The 25,519-nt window shown below is 41.2% G+C and overlaps 1 protein-coding gene across 3 annotated transcripts in view; it reads left to right on the plus strand.

The window, feature by feature from the left end:
* The window catches only part of LOC115573376 (netrin-G1-like), a 72,327-nt gene that overhangs the window by 6,853 nt on the left and 39,955 nt on the right, over nucleotides 1–25,519 (plus strand). For all 3 annotated transcript variants that reach the window (XM_030404138.1, XM_030404136.1, XM_030404139.1), the window contains exon 2: nucleotides 1,073–1,733. In XM_030404138.1, coding sequence (XP_030259998.1) covers nucleotides 1,488–1,733 — 246 coding nt within the window. In that variant the 5' untranslated portion in view covers nucleotides 1,073–1,487. The remainder of the gene's footprint in view (nucleotides 1–1,072; nucleotides 1,734–25,519) is intronic.

Genomic DNA, 25,519 nt, shown 5'->3' on the forward strand with positions numbered 1-25,519 from the left:
TTGATATTCTCCCGATAAGGACAGTTATCTTTTGACACAGATCGAATGGCTCTTTCCTCCGAACACAAAAGACTCTCCACATGCTCCAGACCCGAGTTTACCCAAAACATTTCACGTCTGCAGTGACTGTCAGTCACAGGAGGGGCGGCTGTAGCCCGAGAGGTAGAAAATAAAGCCGCTGACCGGAAAAGTTACCGGTTCAAATACACGTTTTGTGAGTCTGAATCTGCATCAGAATGAACAGTGTGATGTCATGTGGTATACATGTAAGGGGCTTTAAAAAGGGGATAACCGTGCATGCTTGTTAGAATTGCTTTTTAGAATTGTAGTAAAAGTAGGCAGAGGTTAAATTGAAATGTAAGTACAGCCACTTTTGGGGATCGTAGACTTCTTTTTCACCGATGCCAAACCTCAGGCTATCTAAGTAATGACAGTCAACACTAACTTAACGCCTATTTACAGTGCCATTACTCTGTTGGAGGCAGCCGTATACAGCCAGCGCTCCATTTTATTTTCCCCCCCCCGCTCTCCGGCACACGCTTCTGAGCCGAGACATTGAGATCGTGCAGGTCTCCACTGACTGCTGCCAGGCACCATTACCTGACGAGTTAGGCCATCTGACTGATGGCTTGTGATAGCTCTGAGAAACATACAATCCCTCAAATAGACCATTTCTGTCTCCCAATTTTTGCTTTAATGTTTCCCAAATGCCTCGGAGGGCACTGGGACAAACGTAACTCCACATTCTGCTATTAAGGCGCGAGAGTCGGCGAAAGCAATGCCTTAAATGTGGTGACTTGACACATGGAAACAAGCCTTTCTGTATGAAAATCAAATGGAGATTAGGCTTTGCAGAACACGGCAATTTAAATCGTATACAGTGATTTTGCCAAGGTTGTTATTGAGGTGTATATATAAACAGTGGAACAGTGGAAGTGGATGCACTACTTACCCACCTTAAGTGCCAGTGCACTTAAACCTGTGTTCATACTTCCAAATGTTTTTTGTTTTTTTTCTGTGTTTGTGTGATGAGTTCATTTCACCAAATCTATCTTTTCCCTCTGTCCTTCAGGATGCTGCCTGCGGCAATAACGGCAACAGACAGGAGATCAAGCTAAGACATCTGACAGCCACCGACTTATGAGGAGTGTCACTCCTCTGTGCACATCACATCTGACCGACAGTTGACCCTTTCATCAACGCGCAACACTCGTGAAGAAGCTCACTTGTTGACACACCCCATCAGCCAGGCAGAGGTGGCAGCAGTTCGAAGACGAAATAACTGAATGGGGGCTAATGGTCGCCCGAAGCCGCTCATGCGAAAGTAGCAACATGCTGCCACTGTTTCCCAATGCTCCACTGCGCCATTTAAAGCTGAAGGTAATTTAGAAAATTCTCAGCCAAACCGTCATCTCTGTGACGAAGCAGCTGTAAAGACAAAAAAAAAAAAAGAGGTTCCACGGCAAACACACAGAACAAGATCAACGATGCTTTGGCCCGTTTTGTTCGCTCTGCAAGCTGTGTGCAGCGGCGTGGCACACGCCATGCAACATTACCCCGCGGCCTGGGGACACTATGACGTGTGCAAGTCCCAGATCTATACCGAGGAGGGCCTGGCGTGGGACTACATGGCCTGTCAGCCAGAAGCCACCGACATGACAAAGTACCTGCGAGTGGCCCTCGACCCCCCAAATATCACGTGTGGAGACCCGCCAGAAACGTACTGCGCTTTGGTGAGTCGTAACCTCGCCTGTCCCCTGATGGAGACAAATGAGGCTGTAGGCAGGATCACACAGCATACTGGGTCAGGGATAGAGAGCAGTGCATACAAGGCAACTTGCTGCCGCTGCAGCAGAGATTGATGTACACACAGAGCCGGTGTGCATTAGGATACAAGTGCTAACATCCAGCGGCACACTCGCGAGCTACACACACAGACACACATCGATACATGCACAGAGGTTGAAGAGGCAGGTGTGGAAATACACAAACGCACATTAGTACACACAGACACACTAAAACAAGTACTGGACAAGGACATACAGGCATCTAAGTCACACAAACTCATTCACATTCACACAGACATGAAGAGGTACAAACATACATGTAAAAGATACATATCTTGTAAATTCATACGGAGACACAAATGGGACAAAAATTTGAGAAAAAAAATACCTTGTGTTCTTACACAGTATAGAATATAGAGTTTCTTTTTTTTTAATAAAAGTTTTGTATTATCTTGCAAAAATGTACATATTTTTTTCTTTTTCTAGTTTCTGAAATACTTCCACATGTCTCCTTTTGGGCTCCATTGAAAGTAGCAACAATTTTGAGAAGTATTCAGCTGTAAGTAAGGGATGCCGTGATTTATCAGTCAATGTTTGTCTTGTTGACTGCTGCTGGTTGATGCTTATCTGTAGTGTCTCATGTGGTCCTGGCTGGGGACATCCCTGCCATAAGTTTTTAAGGCAATGCAAGCACTGAAATATTCTTCTCAATGAGAAGGTATTTGAATAGCCGGCTAAATAGGTTTTCCAAGCAGGAACTTTTTCATGTGAAAGACGGTAATAATAAAGGTGGTTTCATAAATCTGTATTATTTCTTTGCACTGGTATGAAGGCGATGTACTGAAGGGCTGAATGACCTTCAAACAGTTCACTTCTATAATGAAGATTTCTTTGTCTCTCTGGCACAAAATTGGAAATAATTAAGAACACAAACAACCAAATTGATATTTGAATCTTCTGCGTCCTGAGTCTCAATATGGATCTCTAATATGGTACATGGTAGTTATTGGATTCTGTCGACACGCACATCCATTAATACATTTACATGTGGCTGCACATTCACAGTCAAAAATACACAGAGCTGCACACACTCACTCACACAAAGGAAGGATCAGTGTTAGCAGTGATGGGGTAATTGTACTGCCGCAGTTTATTATGCACTGCATGCCCGCCACGATGTTTAGCATTGTGTTACATTGGCCCTTATCAAACATTATCAACAGTTCAACCCCAGGTTGAATTTGTTTAGAATCACACTCGAAGTAAGCAGCGAGCGCCCATAGGCTTTAAAGTGCTTCATTAGAAGACATGTGTGCGCCCGCCGAGAGCTCCTGCAAGTAAATATTTACCAATTAAAATGTGCAATCTTTAAAAGGAGAGTTGTTTTTTTCCTTTTCTTTTTTTTTTAATTCTGGCAGCTCCAGATGGCATTGAGACATTTAATGCCACTGTAGGATGAAAAAGGAGCCGGTCTCCAGTTGCGTGTGACGGTCTGTGAAGCTTTATATCAGAGCGAACAGTGAAACCTTTATCAGCCCAGTAGATTATCCTGAATACACAACATCAGCACAGCAAAGGCAGTATAAAGAGACAAAGAGAGTCGAAGTGGCTGGACTGAGACTTCATTTCATTACAGTAACTGCTGACGGCTAAAGATGCTCTGTCAGTTTTTTCTATGCATTGCTTTCCATTTGTTTGAATGCATTGTTTCACAAACAGAGCACTGCATACAGATTATCCTCGTAATTAGTGACATATTTAACACTAAAACCAGAATTTAGTTTGACTTTTATATGATCATAGTCAATGGTGATGATACATGAAGGCTGCATCTACTTTTATATTTGTTGTACCTGGTGGATGATGTGTTGATCCTGATTATTCCAGCACTGGAATAATGTTGCTGTGATGAACGGCTGATGCTACACACCTTGTTCAGGTGCTTTGGGATCTTTAAGCAAGTCAGAGTTTGTCAGGTTGTTTGTTTCCACCATAAAAAATTGAGAAAATGGTGAGATTTTTTGCCATCCGAGCAGCAAGGTCTGCCGGTCATCAGTCGGTCAGAATAACACGTCGGTGCAGACTGAAATATCTCAACACCTATCAGAAAGGATTGCCATGAAAATTAGTAACGACATTCGTAACAACATTGTATGAGTCCTACTGACTTTGTTGTTCAGCTGGCATTTTTCCTGTAGTGGTCAAAATGTTCACCTACTCCATCCAATGAAACATGTGGACTAAAAGACAGATCGGGACAATAAATCTTTGTGACTCCGACAACTCCTTTTCCTTTTTCTGTAGCTTGTCTGTGAGGCAGGCTTTTGCCCTTTTAAGTTAAGCGTCTTGATTAGATAGATTGCCATGAAATGTGGCTCAGATGTTCCTGTTCCCTCTCAGTATAATTAACTTTTGATCCCCTGGATCTCATCGGGCCCAATTCTCAAGACAAAATTTCACTTTGTTCAATACTGTGGTTTTTTCCGAGTTTTCAATTTAGTGCTAAATACCAAATGTGAGCGCAGTCACAAGCTTAAATAAGACTGCGTAAGATGGATGGTGAACTTTGCCTGTCATACATCGACACGTTAGCATGCTGATTTTAGCATCTAGCTCAAGGCTCCAGATCATATTGTACTTTACCGATTATGTTGCCCCACAACTCCCTGACATCCTGGACTTGCGAAAGCCTTATCGAGTATTAAGACTCGTTTTATAAATCGAAAAAATTAAACCACCATCATCTTGCTCCCTTGAAAAGCTATACAACATTTTCATGATCCAAAAGTCAACTCTTGACCGATGGATTATGTGTCTTAATGAAAAAAAAAAAAAGTCAAATTCCAATTAAAAGCAGAAGGAGTTTTATCTATACGCGCAATTTGTGTTTACAACATCGGTGTAGTCACTGCAGGTGGAGAATTCAAAGAATATTTGCCTTGCCATAACCGGATACAAATGATCTCTGTGTGCTTTTGTTGTGTGACTTTCTCAGATGTCTGTCACCTCTGACATGAATTTAAGGTCATCATTGTCCAAATGATCAACAACACAGAATTCTCCTGTACCCGCCCGGACACCTGTTTGATCTGTTTACATTCCCCGGCTGGCACACAGGCAGACTGACACGGGTGACCTTATTCACCGGCGCTTCCTGAGAGTTGGTTGGAGATGAGACGAGCATGCAAATGAGCTCTTTTAACCAATCACCAAGTTGCCTGCAGTTGTGAGCCCGACTAATCTCCTTGCCCAGGAGTTGCCTTCTTTGCGGATGGTCAAAGACTCCTACATGGCTCATCCTACCTCCCCTTTCCCTTATGATTCCCATCTCTGTCTCTCAAGGATGATTTTTTTGGGGGGGGCGGGGGGCAAACTAAGCTCTGACGAATATAGTCATGACAGAGTCTGCGCTCATGAAAAGGGCATTAATCATTCAAAAGTGGATCTTTGGCAACTTAAGGTTTGAGGTTGTTACTTTTTGGATGAAAAAATTAAAAATATGTCTTTTGGGTTTTTGTTGTGGAAAAAGCCAGACCTGCTTTCTCTTGAGCGTTTAGGACAGGCAATGAAGAGAGTCCAGGATAAACAGTGTCTAGGACAGGTGTTGTGCATCAGGGAGTTAGCCCTGTTTTTATTTTTAGCTGCAGACCTTCAGGGGTTCTTCAAAACGTGTTGGTATTAAGGCTGTCCTCCTGTGGTGCGCACTGTCACTCACTATCAGCCAACACATGTTTAGGGTCTGTTTTCTTTTTATTTTTTATATATATACACTATCAGGCACTGCGAGACCTGAAACACTGAAATACAAACCCCTGCCATTTAATGGGGCAATGTGTAGTTTTTGGAGAGGAAATTCAAACTCAGAAATTCACAACATTAATGAGGTAATAATACAAACTCATATATAAACAAGCTGTTCTCAGTGGAAAATAAGGTCGCCAGAAGACTGTTTCAAGGTAGATATGTGGCAGGGTCCGCCACATATAAACAAAGGAAAACAGTGTTGTCCTTTAAAGTCACTTGTTTATTCAGTTTATTCAGCCATGAATAATCATAATGTATTAGTTTAGTTTGTTTAAACATAAAAAAAATAATTTAAAAAATCAGTCAATGAAGATCTTTCTTTTCAGGTTATGTCTTCCCCAAAGATACATATAGCACCTTTAAGTGGACCATTGGGTTAAAATGTCATGGATTATGTTGTAATGAGTGGAAAAAAATACATTTTTGATATCCAGTATTTTAATACAAGTTCTTCAGTTATACCCATTCAGACAATTATTATTACACTGTCGCACCACACGGGCCCTAATGAAGAATATCTTTTTAATGTGGAATAATACCGGCTGAAAGGCATCTGCGTCTCAAACCTCTCATGATCATTTTTGATATGGTGAACAGACATGAGAGTGTTTTTAATTACAGCACTTTTCATGTTGGCCTCGGCAGATTGAATGGCAATTCACAGGGCCATGGCAGCCGATAACTCCGACTTCAGTGAGAGAGGAGGTTTAATTTTCATGCAGTTTCGTAGTTAAACCAAATCATTTGTTGCTGCCAAGCAATGGGCAGGGACATGTTTATTTCACAAAACATAAAAAGGCGCTTGGCAGATGTTCACAATCTGAATCTGGTGGATAAATAGATTCTGTTCTGTTTAAACAGACCACCCCATGAAGCATTTCTAACTGTGACTGCCATCTTCAGCCCGGTGGTTCGGTGGTTTGAAACGTGACGGGGAAAAATCTTGGAGGAAGAAGTTGAGAGACAGTCTGCTCTCCCACAATATCTACAGTGATTTGGCAGTTGATCTAAATGAATGAATGTGTGCTTTGAGTTAGTTGTCAGCGGCCCACATGCTCCACAGTTTCTGCTGTCACGCTGATTCATCCACGTCACACTGGCACTGTATAAACATTTGTGAGACTGATTGAGTAATGGCGCTTATTCCAGCCACTCTGAGTCTAACTGGGTAGATTCTTGTAATTCCTCTGAACTTTATTCAGCTCTCTCAGAATGGATGAAAGGAGTTGTGGATGCCAGTTCACCACACAGCCCCCTTGGAGGCTTAGGAAGGAAAGACGAGACGAGAGCTCCCACTAAGCCGCTCGGAGACTACCGCGTTATTGACAGTCAATGCAGGGGACTTATTTTTGCTGGCAGTGACGGCAGTCATTGTGAACTTTCAGTCTGTGTCTTACATGCCCACAAGAACTGACGTAACGAACTTCAGAAAGATAGATTATAGACTAGAGAAAGGGGAAGTAACCTTTACTAGATACTGCAGGCTGTGAGGTCACCGACAGAAACAGTGAATCTGCAGAATGGCAAGTGCGTCAACTCAGTCTTAGAAACATGTTTGTCGACTGCTAACTTTCTTTGCCTGTTACGGTTTGAAGTCAAAGCCCGGATTAAGTTCACTTACAAGATTTTTTTTTTTCCCCAATGCTGGATAGTTCAATAAGTGCAACCAGAGAGACGAGTCCTGCATCCATGTAGTGCTATATAAACATGTCTGAAGTTAGACAAAGGTTGAGGTTGAGCCTTAAAGGTGTCATGGATAACATTCAGCCACTAAATGTGTCATTCCATCTCCCCCTCTTCCATCGCATTCATGCCACCACGCCGCTGTCGTTTGAATCATCTGCCCACTCACGTTGTTGTCAGTTTGTTGCACCAGCTAATGTTGCTAACGCTAGCTAACAAACGTTTACATTGCTAATACTAGAAAGCAATCATTAATGTTGCAAATGCTAGCTAGCTAATGTAGTGCTGCTAACACTAGCATACACCGTATTGATGTTGAACCTGACAAATATTGTAAAATTATTACTGCATAATCATAGAAATATTTTAATGCTATAATATTATAAATATGACCTTAAAAGCTGCTCTATTAATACAAACAATGGATAAAATGGTTACCTGTAAAGGTCAAACTATTATTAACCTCATTTTCTGTCAGCAGGCAGTTTTTGGTAGAAAAAAAAAAAAGTTCAAACCAAGTTAGTAGCCTGCTAGTTACAAATAGTGAAGCATTTATAAATTAGAGAGCCATATATCTCCCCCAGGAGTTGGTGGAGGAAAAAGGAAGAATAAATATTAGACTTTTGTATTGAGAGAAACACAATTACAAACATATGTTAACATTGAGCCATGTCTTCTCTGTGTTTATACTGGCAACTTTTTCATAAACCTGTGATATCAGCTGCATACATCTGCCCCCAAGTGGCCAAAAAAATCCATGAATGCAGATTTAACCAGCTTCAAGATGCCTGAGCATAAACATACAGTACAGACATGCTTTATTAATTATGGTTGTCACTGAACAGCTTGCAGATCTCCATCCATTGATCCATTCATTAGCTGTTCCCACTTATCCTTAAGAGAAAATCCTTGCAGTCACAGGGACAATTTCTATTGATGACTTGCTACTTTAGTATAGCATAGTATAGTATAGCATAATTGTAATGGTCCATATTTAAAGTTAACAGATTCATTTCTTCCCAATGTGTGGTACCTGCTATCTTTTTTTTTGTTGTTGTTTTGGCTGAGTTTAAAGGTCCCTCAGGATCGACTGCAGTAGATTCAGATCACATGTGTGCAGGGTGTGGAGACTGGCTCCTAATTACTGAGTCAGGGCAGCTTGGGGCATTCCCCTCCCAGCCGATCAGGGTGTGAGAACACCCTTTAGTGAGGGCTTAAGAGAGGTGGGGAATGACACACTCAGGTCGTTCTGATTCTGTCCTTCACACACTGCAGACAGATTGTCAGCCAGAAACTCTAGTCTGTTTAGGCCCTATTCAGGTTTCTTTGCTGCCCTTGTTCTTTTCCAGCTGAGCGAAATTGTGTGCATTCTCCAACCATCAAAAAGTCACTGTTCGATTAGGTTACCTTGCTTATTTGTGCAGGGGATTTCGTTCACCTTTCAATAGCCTGAGCGCTGCAGGTGTTTTTTTGGTTAAGCTCCATGATATCCAAGCCCCTCTATACACCTAGAGATTTTTCCCACTAGGTGGTAAAATAAGCCACATTTTTACCAATTCCCTACTAAAACTGAGGATTGAACTCCTTTCTTTGAGCCTGTGGTTAGGGTAGTCTAATCTTTCCCATTCCATACATAACACACCTTTTACACTTGATAAAAAAAATTAATAAATAAAAAAAAAACAATAACAGCAACTAAGACTTGTCTTCAGTCGTCAGTACGACAGGGTACAATTATCATTAATTCCCAGGTCAAATGACTCCACAGTAGTGGGAAACATGCCACCTGGGTGGACAGGCTGTAATTTCTTTTGCACCATTTCAGATTGACGTTGAGGTTCCGAGAATACAGCAGTTTTTCAGCAGAGCAACGTCAGTCAGCTGTTGAGTTGAAAAAGAGTGATTGCAGTAAGACATGTCTAGTACTTCTTGTCACACATATGCATCTTCATCAATGTGAGATGTAGTGCCACACAATCTGCTATATATACAATGGGAGGTATTGCATTTTGGGGATTGTCTGCAGAAATTTGTATATATACTTCTTTTGTACGTACAAGTACATACATTTTACACACAGAATTCTGGCATTCAAATAAAATACCATAGTGATTTCAGACACAAGCCTGTCTGTGCCACACCGGTTTGAGCATCGATTTCATGAATAGAGTGTCTCCAGTCGCTGAAATAATGGAGCGGTTCAGAGGTCAGACCAGAAACTGCCATTGCCCCTCTTTGATCCCTGTACCCTTCCTTCTTGGGGGGTGGGGGTTCACTCATCCATATATTTGTTTGGGGACAGGGAACAGTTGGAGCGTTTAGCTTCTTGTCAACCCTGTGCCCTTGACTCTGTTCTGAACTGGCCCTGCCCAGCACATCATCGCCGCACCACTGCGTACCAAGACACCGAGATGACATGCAACATGTCCCCTGACTCCAGGAGAAGGGGGGGAGTCATCATTTATTCTTTCACTCGCCTGCCACTTCTTTTGTCTCCTGGCTTTTTAATTTCCCCGTCCCTTGTTTTGTGTCAGCTGATGATGCATAATATCCATGCCGTGTTTGAACATGTGGAGGTTGGATGCTCCATATGAGGTGAGGCACTTGACAGATAGAGATATGTCGGCATTATTCCCCAGGGATCTGTGACAGGTTAATTCTTGGAGGGTTGTAAATACAAAGACAGATGAATTATGCATGGAGATATAAAAGAAAGTGATGGGCTTTGTGGTTCCGCTAGACAGAGTCTTTTTGGACAGCCAAACATTAGAATGCATGTTTACTCTCGGAGACGGAGCACCAATAATCATATGAATAAGTGTTTGATTCCTTTTTTAATTTTTTCCCCAAAACAGACATAATACTTGAAGAGCCAAATTGGGACATTCTTGGGACAGATTTATGATGGATCATTGCTTTCTCGGCACAAATGACGATAATCACGAGTTTCCCGTTTGTTGCTGCATCATCAGTCTGTCTTTGACTGATAAAAATATTGAATATCAATATACATTCTTTAACCATTCCAAGTTTTATAAGCAGTGTGAGACTGATCTTACAGGTCTTATATTGTACTTCTCTGCTGCTTCACTGCTTCTCTGCCAGTTTCACTGACATGCTTTGGATCCAAACTGCCTGCCATTCGCAGACTGTCAAAACCTTGATGTGCTTTGATATTATGTTTGCCCACTGTGTTTAAATGGAAATCTGACAGATGTTTCCACTTAACACAGCTTGGGCCGAAGCACATTTAATTTTCGCCATGCAGGAAGTAGATTCAGCCGAAATTTTCAGAGCACATTTTATCAGTATGACGTGGCCAAGCGATGCAAACTGACACATAATGTTGTTTTCAATGTCCCAGGGTGAAGAAAGTCCTTTTTCGATTATAAAGCAGGTCCAGGCGCTACATAAACACGTTGAATTGATCAAAACGCTCAATCCATGGAGACACGAACACAGCCTGTTTTCAGAGTCTCTACCTTTTGTTTAAAGAGCCACCAGGACATCGGTTAGGTTGTGATGTCTGTTGTGGCAAAAACGAAGGCGGAGATGATGCGGAAGCATGGTGGGCGGTGCCTGCTTGGTTGTGTTAGAGATGACCAATTAGAGCAGACTGTGCTTTTTCAGACAGGGGGCTTAAAGAGATGGGCAATAAAACGAGCATTCAGACAGAGGGTGAGTAGAAGTGCTGCGAGAGTGGACAGTATTAGAACAATAAAATGTTTCTGTAACATTAAAGGATGTGTAAGGACATTTTGTAGTAGACAACCTACATAAAATGTTGCACCTAAAAAAAGGCATAATATGGTAACTTTAAGTTGTGTGGAAGTCTTTAAGGTTCTTATCATACTAAGTATAGCAACCTGAGCTATGAGTATCTGTATGATACAGTACAACAGACCTCTAGAATACTCACAGCACTGGCACTCTACCTCAACTGAAATAAACAGCACTTAATGTCAGAAGACATTGTTACATTTTTATGAGATATAAACAAGCATACACATGACATAGTAAGGACTTTTAGAGAAATGCAACCCCACTGTCACGTAAACTGGCAACCATAAATTACCAAAAACACACTGATTAGAGTGGAACATGATGTTTTATGTGTATTCACTCACCTAAGTCTCATGCACCAGTTCAAACATTTTAAAACTGTATTTTTTTAAACCGTCAGTGTGGACAAAAACATTCTTAGGATCGGCATGCTAACAGCAGAGCAATGTAGCAGCTCCTTCTTTGTTGGTTAATGGCGATTGGCGGACGTCTTTTAGCACCTTCTGGATCAGAGGGGGTGTAAGCTCACAGCATTACCTCACACACAGGCCATGGAATGACACTCCAACACCGCCACACAACCTGAGGCTAATCATCGTAACACCTGATTTGGTTTGTCTGAGGCCTAAAGGCTACTTATTTATAGTTTACGTATGAGTGTGCATCAACTTTGACAGGAGGCTGATGAATCAGGATCTGTCTGATTCAGATGATTGATTGATTGATTGATTGATCACATTGCACATTCACTTTGCTGCAGTTAATTAGAGCAGTATATAGCCTGATATTTGACAAGTTTGGAAAAGCAGAGTTAAGCAGCCCAATCTGGAACGATTTGGTGGAGATGTTTGAGAATAAAAAGAAAAATCACAGCTGCACTGCAGGTCATGTTTCACTGAAGCATGCAGTGTTGTAATGATGAGCTGAACTTGTATCATCAGTGGCTCCCATCAGACTTCCTTTGGATGTAAATGTACAGATATGAAAATAAACCAGGCATCTTGTGAATATTGTGATATTGTCAAATTTAGCTTCATATGCCACGAGAGCAGTAAGTTAGTTAGTTGAACCTATTTCAGAAAATAGCCCATTCTGTATATTAGATTATTGAATTATAACAAATGATGCATTACTATGTACATTGATTTCATGCCAGGGTTCATTTAAACCTCTTTATTGCTGGATGGTTTGTGCTTTTACCTCCAGGGGTTAAACTGAAAGTGAATCAACTGCATCCGTACTTCTCATCTCTTTTTAAATTCTACATCTAAGAACTTGACATAAGATGTTAAATATTATTTTTGTTCCCTCGAGGTTTGAATTTTGAAACAGGGTGACAAAGACTAATCTCATTAGCATTTGCTGCTCGAGGACCCAAATTGCAGGAGATAAGATGGTATTTCGGAGTGATTCAAAGGAAATCCTCTTACCTCACGATGTGACTCAGCTTCCTTTCTCCTCGTCGTCGTCGTCCAGCCACACTGAACTCATTTGCTGTAGACTCACATGCCAACGCATTTTCGCCGCTTGCCTGCCGAGTGTTTCATTCTGTGAATCACTGTTTGTCTCGCGTCTCAATACACAGGGAAACAATTAGTTATTTCAGTGCGTGGTGTGTCTGTCAACACCAACCAGACATTAGTTCTTCGAGAGCGACAGTAATTCAGAGCTTTGAGCGAAGCACTTTTCGAGGGATGAGGCCGTTGCGGTGACCAAAGTGCGTCAGCTGTTCTGAGACCGGCTCGCCCTCAGAGGCCTTCCTGTTCCGTCTGTTTTGCCGTGCCCATGTCAGTTCTTCAACCTTTTCAATAAAGAAATAAGAGGGTAAGGCAACGACTGTCCACACCGTAATTTTCAATATAAAAGGAATTCCTTACACCATTAAATAGATTTTCTTTTTCTCTCTCCCAGCCTTCAGCCTTTCATGGTTGACAAGCTGAATGGGATTCTTGTAAAAGATACAGTAATTGAATTACTCAAAAGCAATTTGGCAGCCTGGCTTTCTGTTGCTGCCCAAAAAAAACTCAACTTGGCTCACCCTCCTGCCAAAGGTTTTTTCCTTTTTTTTTTTTTACTTCTTCGCAGTGAAGTGCATGTGCTTGTGAAGGACTTCCCCTCCCCCAAGACACTGTGTATAATTTGGGCCAGACTGAGGAGTGTCGCGCAATCAAGCAGTGCTCTCATAAGAGAGGAACACTTTGAAACCTTTAACCTGAAAAGTCTGTGTTGGTTGGAATACAGCTCTGTTACGACGACAACGAAAAATAAAGCAAATAACCTCTTCCTGAGTTTAATACTAGAGCTTGAATATAATACCTGAGGGTAACAAAGAATAATGCACCGATGTGAAGCAGTAATAAGCAAATATGAAGTTTAATTAATTCCCAGTTTATTGTATCAACTCTCATCAACAACACTGATTATCTTGCGAGACATATTTCCACCAGTTCCCACATTTAATCACCAACTGAAACATTAATAGTAATAGAAGTCTGAGCATTTTAGTTGATTTGCTTATCTGTTTTCTTTCCATGTTCCGTCTAGTTTTGGATTAAGAGGAATCTGATGCATTGACGCATTCAATAAATGTATGTCTTTTTTGTTTAACGGCACATGAAGTGAGATCTAAATTATATTGGCGGTATTTATTGGTTCTTCTGAGTAAAGACCAGCTGTCGGTTTTTGGAGCCAATTCCAACATTTTGTTGTAAAAAACAATTCTGATATCAATATATTGGCCAAAATGTAATAAACTCACCAATGTTGTTATTGAGCACTTGGTATGTAATGGCAGAATACCAGTGTGGTTGGATGGGTCATTCACAGCACTCTACCTCTGGAGACAGGGGTTTGCATCCAGATCAGTGGTAAAGTTTTTCCACATCAGCAACTTAAAATGTAAATATGATAACTTACTTTATGCAAGTGACGTACTTCTGTCACTTACCTCACTTAAGTTACAGGACTGAACGTAGTTACTTTGACACAAAGTTTGTTCTTTTCCTGAACCTAACCAAGTTATTTGGTGTCTTCGGCTGCTGTATTTGGCGAATTTGTAATGAGAACGTGTTGATTCATTCAGTGTTTCTGTTTTTAGTGGCCTGACATAATTTTTACAAACCAGTTCTTCTAAGCCCCAAACCAACTGAGTTTAAACGTTGCGACTCAACAAATGCGGCAGATTCATCTCTGAACAGGGAGGCAGCAACTAGCGTGGATGTGACTGGAAAAAATGTCTTCAGAGGTGTGTCGGTGAATATTGATGTGTACGAAACAAATGACGTCAGTGCACATACTGGGAACACATTCATCATTGTATAATTTTCTTTTATCCCAATGGTTTCATTTTCTGATAGCAAGTGCTGTAGCTCATGGTTATTCATCTTAGGTAGGTGTAGTTTTATTTATTTTTTGCCAGGCTAGGCGAAAGACATGCCAGCCGCACCTCTTTACTGGACGTAAGATCGATCATGCTCTCCTCGTCTTGCTCTTGGGAAAAAAAACAACAAATAAACTTCTTCCCCATAATGTTCAACTGTGCCTCAAAGGCGTTAATATGTGCAGCGCATCAGCATTGCATCGTGTTACCTCTAAAATTCCCCTAGAAGTCAAAACGCTGGCTGTGTTTTTTGAAAAGGTCAAGCATTACAGGGCAGAATTTTGTGTTTTTTTTGTTTTCATCTCTTTTTTGGGGGGAGAAAAATCATGAACTGAGCGGAAGGGGAAATACTTGAAAAGGAGAAATAATGGCGAGATGACAGGCAACTGTTGTGACCCACCTCCCCTTAGGAAACCCAGCCATCATGTTGTCAGGCCATATCGATCTCTGAGAAGGAGTGAAAAAGACTGTGTTGTAGAGAGAGGGAGAGAGAGAGAAAGAGAGGGAAAGGGGAAGGGATGAAAGTACAGAGGGGAATAATGTTCGTTTCCAAAAGTGGCTGGTGTGATTTTTATCGTGCTCCGTGAAAGGGTGACATTTCAGTAATGCTTTATTCCTCACTTTGGCATTTCAAATTAATAAAAGCCTCTAATAACCATGCAGATTGAAAAGATGGAGGATGAGTTGACACACAATGAGCTAACACACTGAACAATGCAGCAATTTTCGCTCTCGTTCTCCCTCTCGCTCTCTCAATTTCATCCCAGTTTCTATCAATTTCTCTGCGATGACCCCTGCATCTCATTGTGAAAGGCTGAGAACTAAGTCTGTGTCCTCTGAGTTTCCTCTGAACGACGGAGCCCTCAGAATCCCTCGGTGCCAGACTTTTCATGTGTCTTAAAGCTGCTTATATGAAGCTCGCAAGAGTCCAAATCAATAATGCAATGACTTTAGAATAGTTTATTAGTGTATTGTTAGGGCGGAGGCATTCTAGGGTAAAGAATGGAGTACACTTTCATTGTCGTTTTTTTTTCACTTGTTTCAAACCACATGGCCTAATAGGAGTGAAAATAGGGTTTGTTGAGGCTGGGCTGCAAAGTAAATTGTTGTGATGGATGGCAATTGAGATTTTGAAGACACAGAAGTCTGGTAGACCTTACAAAAGTCAGCTTACCTTTCTAAGCCATTTATACCAGGTGAAACCCAGCTGAAATCAGTTCAGATCAATCTCATTGTCACTTGTAGAGGCAACAATAAGTTAATTTGGTGCTTTGTCCAAAAATGTAACTGGGTGAACACTGATTTCAACCCCGATCGCCGGTGTAAATGTTGGCAATGTTGAAACTCTACATTTCTTTATGCTGCGTTTTGTTAGGTTCAAGTTTTCAATTCCATGTTGTGACAATGCTGTGCGTATTCGGTCAGGTTGAGGAACAAAAACGGCTTGGTTAGGGTTAGGAAAAGATCATGTTGTAGTTTAAAACACCTGTTTTGGTCACCTGAAACACAGGTGGAGATGTCCTGAGGGGTCGTTAAAAACCCTCTGTTCAGCTGCCACAAATACAGCTGGACATTTTCCGACTTCCCCTCAGTAATATCCACTGATTTCATACTCATGTTAAATAGTGATTTTAAATCACTAAAGACCTTAGTCTGCAGATAATGCATATAAAAACTGTAAACAATGGCTCAGATATATATTAGGCTCCAAAACACTGGCTGTTACCCCCCCAGAGGCTAAATCATCGTCAGACAGCGGCTGATTGTATCTGAGACTGCACACAAGCCAACAGTTTATCTTGATTATCCCAACCACTTACCAAGTATGAGAGTCGAAACTGAAATCAGATAGTCCAGCTGCGGTCTGTGTTTAAATTGGACAGCTTGGGGGTGATTATTTAACTGTCCTCAATTTTCTCTTCCAAATAAAGTTTAGCTCAACTACGGGTTTGATCAAAACCTCCAGTAAATCATCATCTGACGTTCCTTAGGTTGTGTTGTTGCATAATCAGTGCATTCACAAGTGTCAACAATTACCTTGGTTAGAAAAAAAAATGATGACTACTGTAGAACTACTATTAAAGTAAGGCAAAAAAAAAAAATTGACCTGAATTTTTCTTTAAACCTGAGAGTCCACCCACCTTTACCTATACTGTTTGAGTTAAAGCTACAATATGAAATACACAGTAATATAAACAATTAAAAGTCTGTGACCTGTGTTTACTAGTTTGTGCTGTGCCCTCAGTAACTTCCTTGTTACAAAGCCTGTGTGGCTGTGAGAGAAGGCTCTCCCACTGGAACTGAGGTGTTGCTGGATTAATCAGCCCATTATCCTGCTTGGCCTTACACCTCCTAACCTGCCACATGACACCTGCAGACCTGTCGCTGGCCCAAACCCCCTCTATCACACCTCCGGATGCCCATCCTCATTCACGGGGCGCACCGGAGGTGGAGAATTTGACAAATGACAGCTTGGTGATGTGATTCGACTGTGATTCAGAGTTCAGGGAGTCGATCCAGGACAACAAAAACTGTCATGTTTTGAGCTGAAGCACCACTCGACTAAATCATGAAATGCCCATCAGACACTCCAAAAAAAAGATGTCTCAACTTCCAATTAGTGCAAAAAAACAGAAGGTCTCCTTGTCGTGCACTCGAATGGTATGTCGATATAACTGAAGTTGATTCTGGTGTGATGACACACAGAGGACAGGCCAAGAAGGATGATATCAAGATATTCTAGGTTGGCTTTTTAGAAGAGGGAATGCTCGAGTATATAGTGAACACAGAGACCGGGTGTTGATTTCGGGGCTCGGTATAAGCTCTGACGGAAGAGACAGCTGAGATGAGCCATGGTGAGATATTGGGAGAGTCAGAGCTTTGGCAGAAACTCAATAGAGCTTTAATGACCTGCAGTCAGGGCCAGCAGTGGCTCACAACAGAGCCAGGCTTTTCATTCTTCTGACCTTCAGAGAAATGAAGGACAGTGGGATTGCTCGTCTGACCTGTGAGTGCTCCATCATATCACATCTGAGGTCAGAGGGTTGTGAACGTGGGAGACCTGACAACAGATAATTGCCGTTCAATATCTTGCATTTAAAGGAAACACCATTTCAAATGGTGGTTTGAGAAACCTATACGGTCAGGACATGTGAAGGATTGCCTCAAAAGAAATCCTGACATTTGAGTGTGTGAAGTGGTTTCACACATTTGAACCTATTCACGACAAATCACACACTCTTTATGTCACAGCTAAAGATTCTGCAGCGTTTGCTGCTGTTTTTATACATTTAACTGTATGTTTTAAAAAATTCAATGCAACCTCTGCCTCACATTATACTTTCTGTATAGTATGAAAATGAATTAGGGCAACCGAGCAATCCTATTGCCTAAACAAAACTGAAAACTTCTGTGTTTTTTTATATAATATGTAAAATTGTTACACATTTCTGAAAACAATACATTCACTGAGTAAAACAAAAAAACTAAATATGCACGATTTGCTTTGACACTTCCAAAAGGTTTTTCAGCAGAAAACTTCTCTTATAGCCACCGAACACTCTCACAAGACAGACTACCACTCTACATGCACATCGATGTGAGATCAAATTCACAGATTATGGAAAAACAAAGTGGGCTTTGGAGCACGGGCTGACATTAAATGTTAAGGACTGGTGTATCACCTTCTTATTATTATAATATTAACATTATAAGGATGCATACATCTTTGTCAAAAATAATTTTTATAACTGAATTCAGAGCAGACATTTCAAAACAAGAGGCCTTTTAATCCACTTAATATTGCACCGTCATAAAGTCTGGGCACTTGGGGACTTTTTCAATTGTGTCCTGACATTTGTCCTAACCTCGAGAGGATCAGCTTGACCCATACTAAAGTGCCTTTGCGGAGATTCATTTTGTAGATCAGCTCCCCCTGTTTGTTGATGACTTACTGTGCGGTACATTTAAATTATGCTTATTTTTGGCTTTAGACGGCAAATATATATAACGCTTTGCAGATCGAATTAGAATAGAATAGCACGTAGAATGAGTAATTGGTAATTAGTAATCGTGTACCTGGTGGCATCGAAGCTGTCATGATGATTTTATTTTTTACCCTCATCCTGAAAAAAGCTGTAATGCACTATATGACAGTTCAGATGAATCGGCATGACATCATTTCCAAGTCTGCCAATCGATTTTCATATTTTGCAGAATGGAATGGCTTATTTGAAAAGGTGAAAAAAAAAATGAAGCATATGCATCAGGTGGCCCGGCGAACAGCACTTCAGAGAGTGCAGAGGTGACGGCTGTAGCTTGCTATCGGCGCAGACGTCTGATCAAAACAAAAACACAAACTTCTCCCAGCGCTTGTGTTTGCGATTTGCCACATGCCAAGAACTCCGCCCTTTGGAACGCTGCCCTCGCCAAAGCAGTCCCTTTGAGGACTGCAGCACAGCCAGTCTGGCCTTTTGAAGTGCGCTGCCTGGCAAATCAGCCACACCGCGATCCAGGGCCGCAGCCTTGATTGGGATTCAAGGGGCGTCGGCAGATGAGGGGGGAAACGCACTCCACATTAATTAACACCTGGCCTCATTATCTGTCCCATGTGGCAGCAGAGTCCCACCGGGGTAAATTTAACACCGCCTTATTATCATGGGATGGTGCGGAGAGATTTCATGTGTGTGTACATTGGGTTTGTTTGTAGGAATCTGAATGACAGTCATTTGTACGTCTGTATTTGTGTGTATGTTTATCTGCATGTGAGCATACCTGTTTATTTTCTCTGTCAATTAGTGTGCATGTGTGCGTGTGTGTGTGGCTGCTCGCTTCTGCCTGTGCGAGGCTGGCTGTGTGTGGGATTAGATTCCCTCTGATGTCAGGATTCAATAAAACGCTTTAACATTGCTATAATGAGAGGATGTTTAATTCTCTTTGCCAGATCTCTCCCTCTCTCCGCGGCGCTCTGTATTTCCAAAGCAGCCACGGGATGAAAACGCCGCCTGCCTGTGTGGTAAAAATTGATATCTCTCTTGTCGAGATACTTTAGACGGAATGCGTAATGCGGGCAGATGTGTAAAATAAACACATCAGACGAATTTACAGGCGTTACTTTTGATGGTGAGGAGACGGAGCATGACACTAACAATGCCAGGGCTGGAGGTTTGTCTCTCATCTTTGTTCTCATAATTCAGAAAAGGAACTGTGAATAAACATGGCCTCACCCACAGGACAAGATGTTGTCTCAAGTTACTTTGAGCATTTTTGTCCAACATAATTGCATATTTCCAACTGCATCACACTCACACAGCACAGACAGCTTTGTGTGTGTGGAAGTTTAGTACCCCCCCACCATCTCACCCCACATTTATGTAAATGGTTTCTACGCTTTTCTTCTGCTCCCTCAACATTAAAGCAATAGTTCAACACGTTGGGTAATACGCTAATTTGCTTTCGTTCCGAGAGTTAGACAGGAAGATCAATGTCAATTTCATGTCTGTGCATCAAGATGGGAGCTAGAGTCAGGAGGCAATTAGCTCAGCTTGGTTTAAGGACTGATAAGTAAAGGGAAACTTTTAGTTACCAAAAAAACTCTAAAACTCACTAATTAGCACATTGTTTCTTGTCTGTTTAATCTACACATAAAAAGTAGTTAAGAAAGATCCGATGTTTACTTCGCTGGTGCCTGATTAAACAAATGAGCTACGGCACTTTAATTAGTGAGCTTTGGAGCCGCTGGTTTGGGCCTGTGTTTGAAAGTTGAGAGAGCAACGCTATAGCTGCTTTCCTCTGCTGTCAGTCTTTGTGCTTACGTAAAGCCGACATGATAATCACCTCCAAGCTTTTGCTTCATACTTGATGCACAGACAAAATACGTGTATCAGATTTATCTATAATTGTCTTTTGCTCACATGTGGAAATTAAACACATTCAATTTTCTTTTTAATAAAAACAAACATTTCTGTATGAGGAAAATAATAGTCGTGAACTGGAGTGATTAGCGTTTCACATATGAGCAGAAAAAACTGTCAAACATTTTCACATGTAAATCACGGAAGTGCATAAGAGAGATAGGCTTTCGCGTGATTTAGAATTCCCAAGTGGAAACAAATTCAAAGCTAGGAGTGGTCAGCAAAAACGTTGGCAGTTAGCGATTCCGCAAACCACTGATAGGTTCACTTTTGTACATGTTTTTGTACCATATTGTTTCTACAATACGTGTCATAACACTGTATGTTCCCATTATATGTTTTTTACCTTACTATTGTATTGGGAGGTGAAGGGGATTGTGGTGGAGTTACTGGTGAGAAGGCCGCCAAGCCAGTGACGGCAGTTCGGGAGTGCACTCCAGTATGTTGACCTCTTAAATAGTTTACAGAATTGTGTCTCGGCATTAAAGGATAAGTTCACCCTAAAAAGGACAATTCTGTCACTATCTTTTCATCCCCATATTGGAGGAAATTCAGGTGAACTTTCAAAGTCCAGAAATGGAACGAAAGGACACCATTTGCTCCACACCTTTAGCTTGGCAGCTACAGCAAAGACTCTGGGCTTTAAAAAACTCTGTAAATAACCTCTTTTCAAATCAATCATGGATCTTGTTGCTTCTAAATACCTGAATTTCTCTTTCTTTCCATTAATATAGAGGGGATAATGACCACATTTTAAAGTCATGTAATATGTTGTGAAAGCACACGAGTAGGAAAATACAATTTATGAGTGGCTACACAGCTGTATAAAACTTGTCAGTGTGAATATGGTAAGGTCGGTTGAAAGTGTGGCACTAATCAAAATTTAATGAGTCACGATTTGATTAAGCCCAACTTTGATTAGCTGTAATTGGCGCAAATCATTAACAAACTGTGTTTAATAATTATCATTATGAAACCCTTTCACCGTCCTTCTGTGCAATTTATGTGCTGAATGATTTCTTTATATGTTTCCTGTAAAGTTCCTCAGAGCTGTTTGGTAACTGATAGCAAAATAGTTATTTTATTTCCATCCTAAAAAGTTTGCATCAACCAAACTTAATTAAGATTCTATGAGGTCAAACTGTCTCCGAGTGATTCCCAGAGAAACAAAAGAGGAGAGCACATATCACACTTGAAGCTAAAATGTCACAATGGTGAAAATAACAAGCTCGCCCTGCAGGGAGACGGCTCGAGTAGAAAACTGTGTTAAGTTCAATCTCTGATCTGAGCTTCAAGTCCAGAGATCTGTCAAGTAAACTGATTGGTTGGATTGCCTGCGCCCATCCTTCAACAGGAGCTGTCATTGGCCAGAGGATTTATCTGCCGAGCTACATCTCGTGTCAAAAGGCACATCAATAGTTTGCGCTTTGTCAGTCTCACAGGCAATATGTCACTCATTTAAACATCTGCCTCACAACACATCACCACATGCGCGAGTGTGGGTGTGTGTGTGTGTGTGTGTGTTAAGACTTTTCATGGATTTTTGCGTGATGAGAAGACATCAGTTGTTTCAATTTTTTTCTGTCAATACTAAGATTTTGTTGAAATATTGAATGCACCATGTTGTTTTTCTCTCAAGGCCTTTGCTTCCCTTAATAGAAACCTCAGACTATTGAACATGACCATGAAATTTCCTCTCGATATCCACTGAGCCCTTCACGACAATCTGAAGACCTAATTGCTTTATAATCCAGTGAATGACATTTGGATTCACATTCCCAGCTCCACTCGCTGTCTCTCTCCCTTCCCTGTTCTCTGTTCTCCTACTGTGTGACACCCTGATATTGGATTGACCTTATAGGCTGCAGAGATCGAGACATCATTAGCTGCGACCAGCCGCAGACTTGCTGCTAAGGCCCCTTGCATTAAGCTGCTGCCCCCGGACGGATCATATAGCATTGATAGAAACCAGCTGGGCTCAGTTACACAGCAGCCTCGGTGGCAATGGAGATGTCAGCAATACCAATAAGAGACAGGCCATTAGAAGCCCTCACAGCGTTGTGTGTAATGGCAATAGGTGTGGGATCAGGTCCACAGTCCGACTGATGTGACATGAGCTACTGGGGATCCTTTAAACTTACAGACAAAGAATAAGATGAAATGAAATGTAGCTTTTAAAACATGTTGTATTGTAGACAGTTCTGGGGAGTAACTAGCACATGTAACTGGATGTAATCAAATTACAGCTGCTCATCAAAATGTTGGTTTGTTTGCAACATCATCAAGGTTGGGATGGCGTAAAAGGACTGTATAACCAATAAACCAGCTCCATTCATTGGACAGTATGCACTAAAGTTTGTTTTAGATTGGTTCTATTGTATGAATTCACCGCAATTTGACCTAAATGGTTGAATTGATGGATTTGTGTTCAAGAAGTAGGCTACACGTTTTACTATATTGTATTACTTATGTAAATTAGGTTTTATAACAAAGGTTTGTTAGAGAAGTACTTAAATGAAATAGCTGCATTACTTTAAGTAATTAGAAGTAACTTTACTTAATACATTTTTCACAGGATAGTTATCTGTAACCCATTACACTTCAGAAAATAATTTCCCCAGCATTGGTGGTGAATAAAATGCTATTAGAGAAGTTTCTAAAATAGACTTTTTTTTTAGTCTCTGAGCCTAAGCCGTGGGTGGGACTGTAGTCCTGTAAAGTCTCTCTCCACTACACTGCTCTACTGTGTAAAAGTGTTGCGTGTCCATTTAATACATAATGAATTCTATATGATTAATAGCTTTGTATGAGATAAAACAATACAACTGAAAGAAATATCATGGCACATTTCCCATATCATGATAACATATAAAATGTATAGAATTAAATTCTTTGTTAAGTACATTAAGTCTATTAAAGGTGTTATTTTTTTACATTAAGCCACTGAATGTGCCATTCCATCAAACCCCCCTCCATTGCATTCATGTTACAACACTGCTGTCGTTCTCAAGTGGTTCCCTGTTTGTTACAATCACAGATGCCGCCAACGCTAGCTAGCTAAAGTGAACGTTGCCAATAAGAGCTATCGTAAACGTTATAAACATGAACTAACATTAATGCCACTCACACTAGCTATCTTACTCTGGGCAGTATGGTATGCTGGGCACATTCTGTAGAATTCAGACATTCTTACATTTCCACCTTCTGGCAGCGAGCACCACGTGATTCCAACAGCGATATACCATTGGCTCCCAAACCTTGTGAGGAGCTGGAACCAGCTGTCAGAATTCTTACACAGACATAAACTGAACAAACATTTTTAAATCACTGATTCACAATCATAATAAGGAGATACTTTAATTATGTTTCTATCTACAAGTTCTGTTGATGTTTCTACTTAAAAATTGTATCAATATGACCTTTTAATGATGATAATAAAAACACACTTTTGGTTAAAATTGACACTAAAGTTTAACTACATTCATAATCCATGGCTTAAGTTATGTATTATAGCAGCTTTCCTTTCATAAGGACAGGTCACATTTCTTTCAGCTAGTCGATATCTCATTTTGGTACTAAACTCTTGTTTCTCTCTGATTCTCTGCTGACTATTTCCCTCTCCCACAGCCATGATCACAGGTAAAGGATCAAGCTGAGAGGGCTTATTGTTTTTCAATAGCTGCCCCTGGCATAGTACTGAAGCCCTGGGTCTTAAATGACCACAGAAGGTATTGATCTTCATAATGCACTGTTTTTGTTGTTAAATAACCACCGCAGGAAATCCGATTAAAGGTCCTGACCTTTTTCTAAGTCCTTATCATTCCGCCATCATCGGGCTGTGTGGAACCATTCCAGTGTGGGGGGGATTACTGGGAGACAGTAAATACTATACGTGTCACTTAATGTTAGATTGGAAAAGTGCCTCTGCATTATTGACTGTTATTAATGATGGAAGGGGCTTTTATGAAAGGGTTTGTCCCCAGCCAGCTTCCGTACGTGAAAACTGGCTCCTTGGTGAGAATGATCACTTCCCTGAAGGCCCGAAGTCGAGAGAATGATTATGGATTGAATTTATGACCGCTTTTTTTTCGCCGGTCTCTGAACACTTCTGCTGGCGTGACAAAGCAAATTTCTCTCTCTTTAAAGCTCCTATTTACTCTGTTTCTCTCGGTTCAGCCGGGGAAATTGTTTTTCTCATTAGCCACGGACACTGCAGTCTGAGTTCTTCATAACGTCGGTGAATAAGGCTCCCATTCTGGGAAGACGCGGAGGCAGACACCCCCCCATGACGGCAAATAAAACAAATATAAGTGAAAATTCATGCTCCTGAATGTCAACAGGGAAATCGCTCTCTCTTTACACTATGTCTCTCTCCCTCCTTCTGTACGGTCAAGGTCTGAGCTCAGAGCGGACCTCCAAGGCTGCTCAAGCACAAGTAGGGAATATAATGATCCTCAGCACACATCACTGGCCAACAGTTGACACTAGAACAATTTATTGTCGCCATGGCCGAACTCAGGCAGCGGACGTCCTCCCTATTACCCCTCAACTCTCCCTTTCAGATCTCTCCCTCCCTGGGCTTCTGTTTTCAAGCTACAGCGTGGCCTTTCAAGCTTCGATGTTGGCTCCGAGTTTGTGCGTGGGCGTGCATGGGCTTGAGAGGAGAATACTTTTAGCAACTGAGATCTTCCTTGAAAAAAAAACAAAAAAAAACACACTGCAAAAAAGGTCCACTCTTACAATATCTCTCTGCCTCCCACTCTCTCTTCTTCGCTTCCCTCTCTGTCTTAGCAGCATAACCCTTAATACCCTCCTAATTGGATCACGCAACGCTCTTCTCAGTCAGCCGAGCAGGCCTAGTGACCCACAATCCCTCAGTCTTGTTCCAACCTCGCCGTATAGTTATCGCCCCTAGCTGATGAGCAGGCCGCTGATAGCGTAGCACAGTCCCACAGGAAATAAAATGGACTGAGAAGATCGGTATCTTTAAAAAAAAAAAAAAAAAAAACAGGCCAGTCATACATACTGTCTTTCCTGTGAAGAAGATAAAGCGTCAAATAATGTTTTTCCTTTCATGAGAGGGAATTTTGGGGCCTTTGCTCTCAAAGACAAAAAAAGGCAGCCATTGGTCTTTTCAAATAAAATATAATGGCGTCTGCTTATCAGTATTC

Source organism: Sparus aurata, chromosome 21 (assembly GCF_900880675.1).
Source record: "Sparus aurata chromosome 21, fSpaAur1.1, whole genome shotgun sequence".
NCBI classification, from domain to species: Eukaryota; Metazoa; Chordata; class Actinopteri; order Spariformes; family Sparidae; genus Sparus; species Sparus aurata.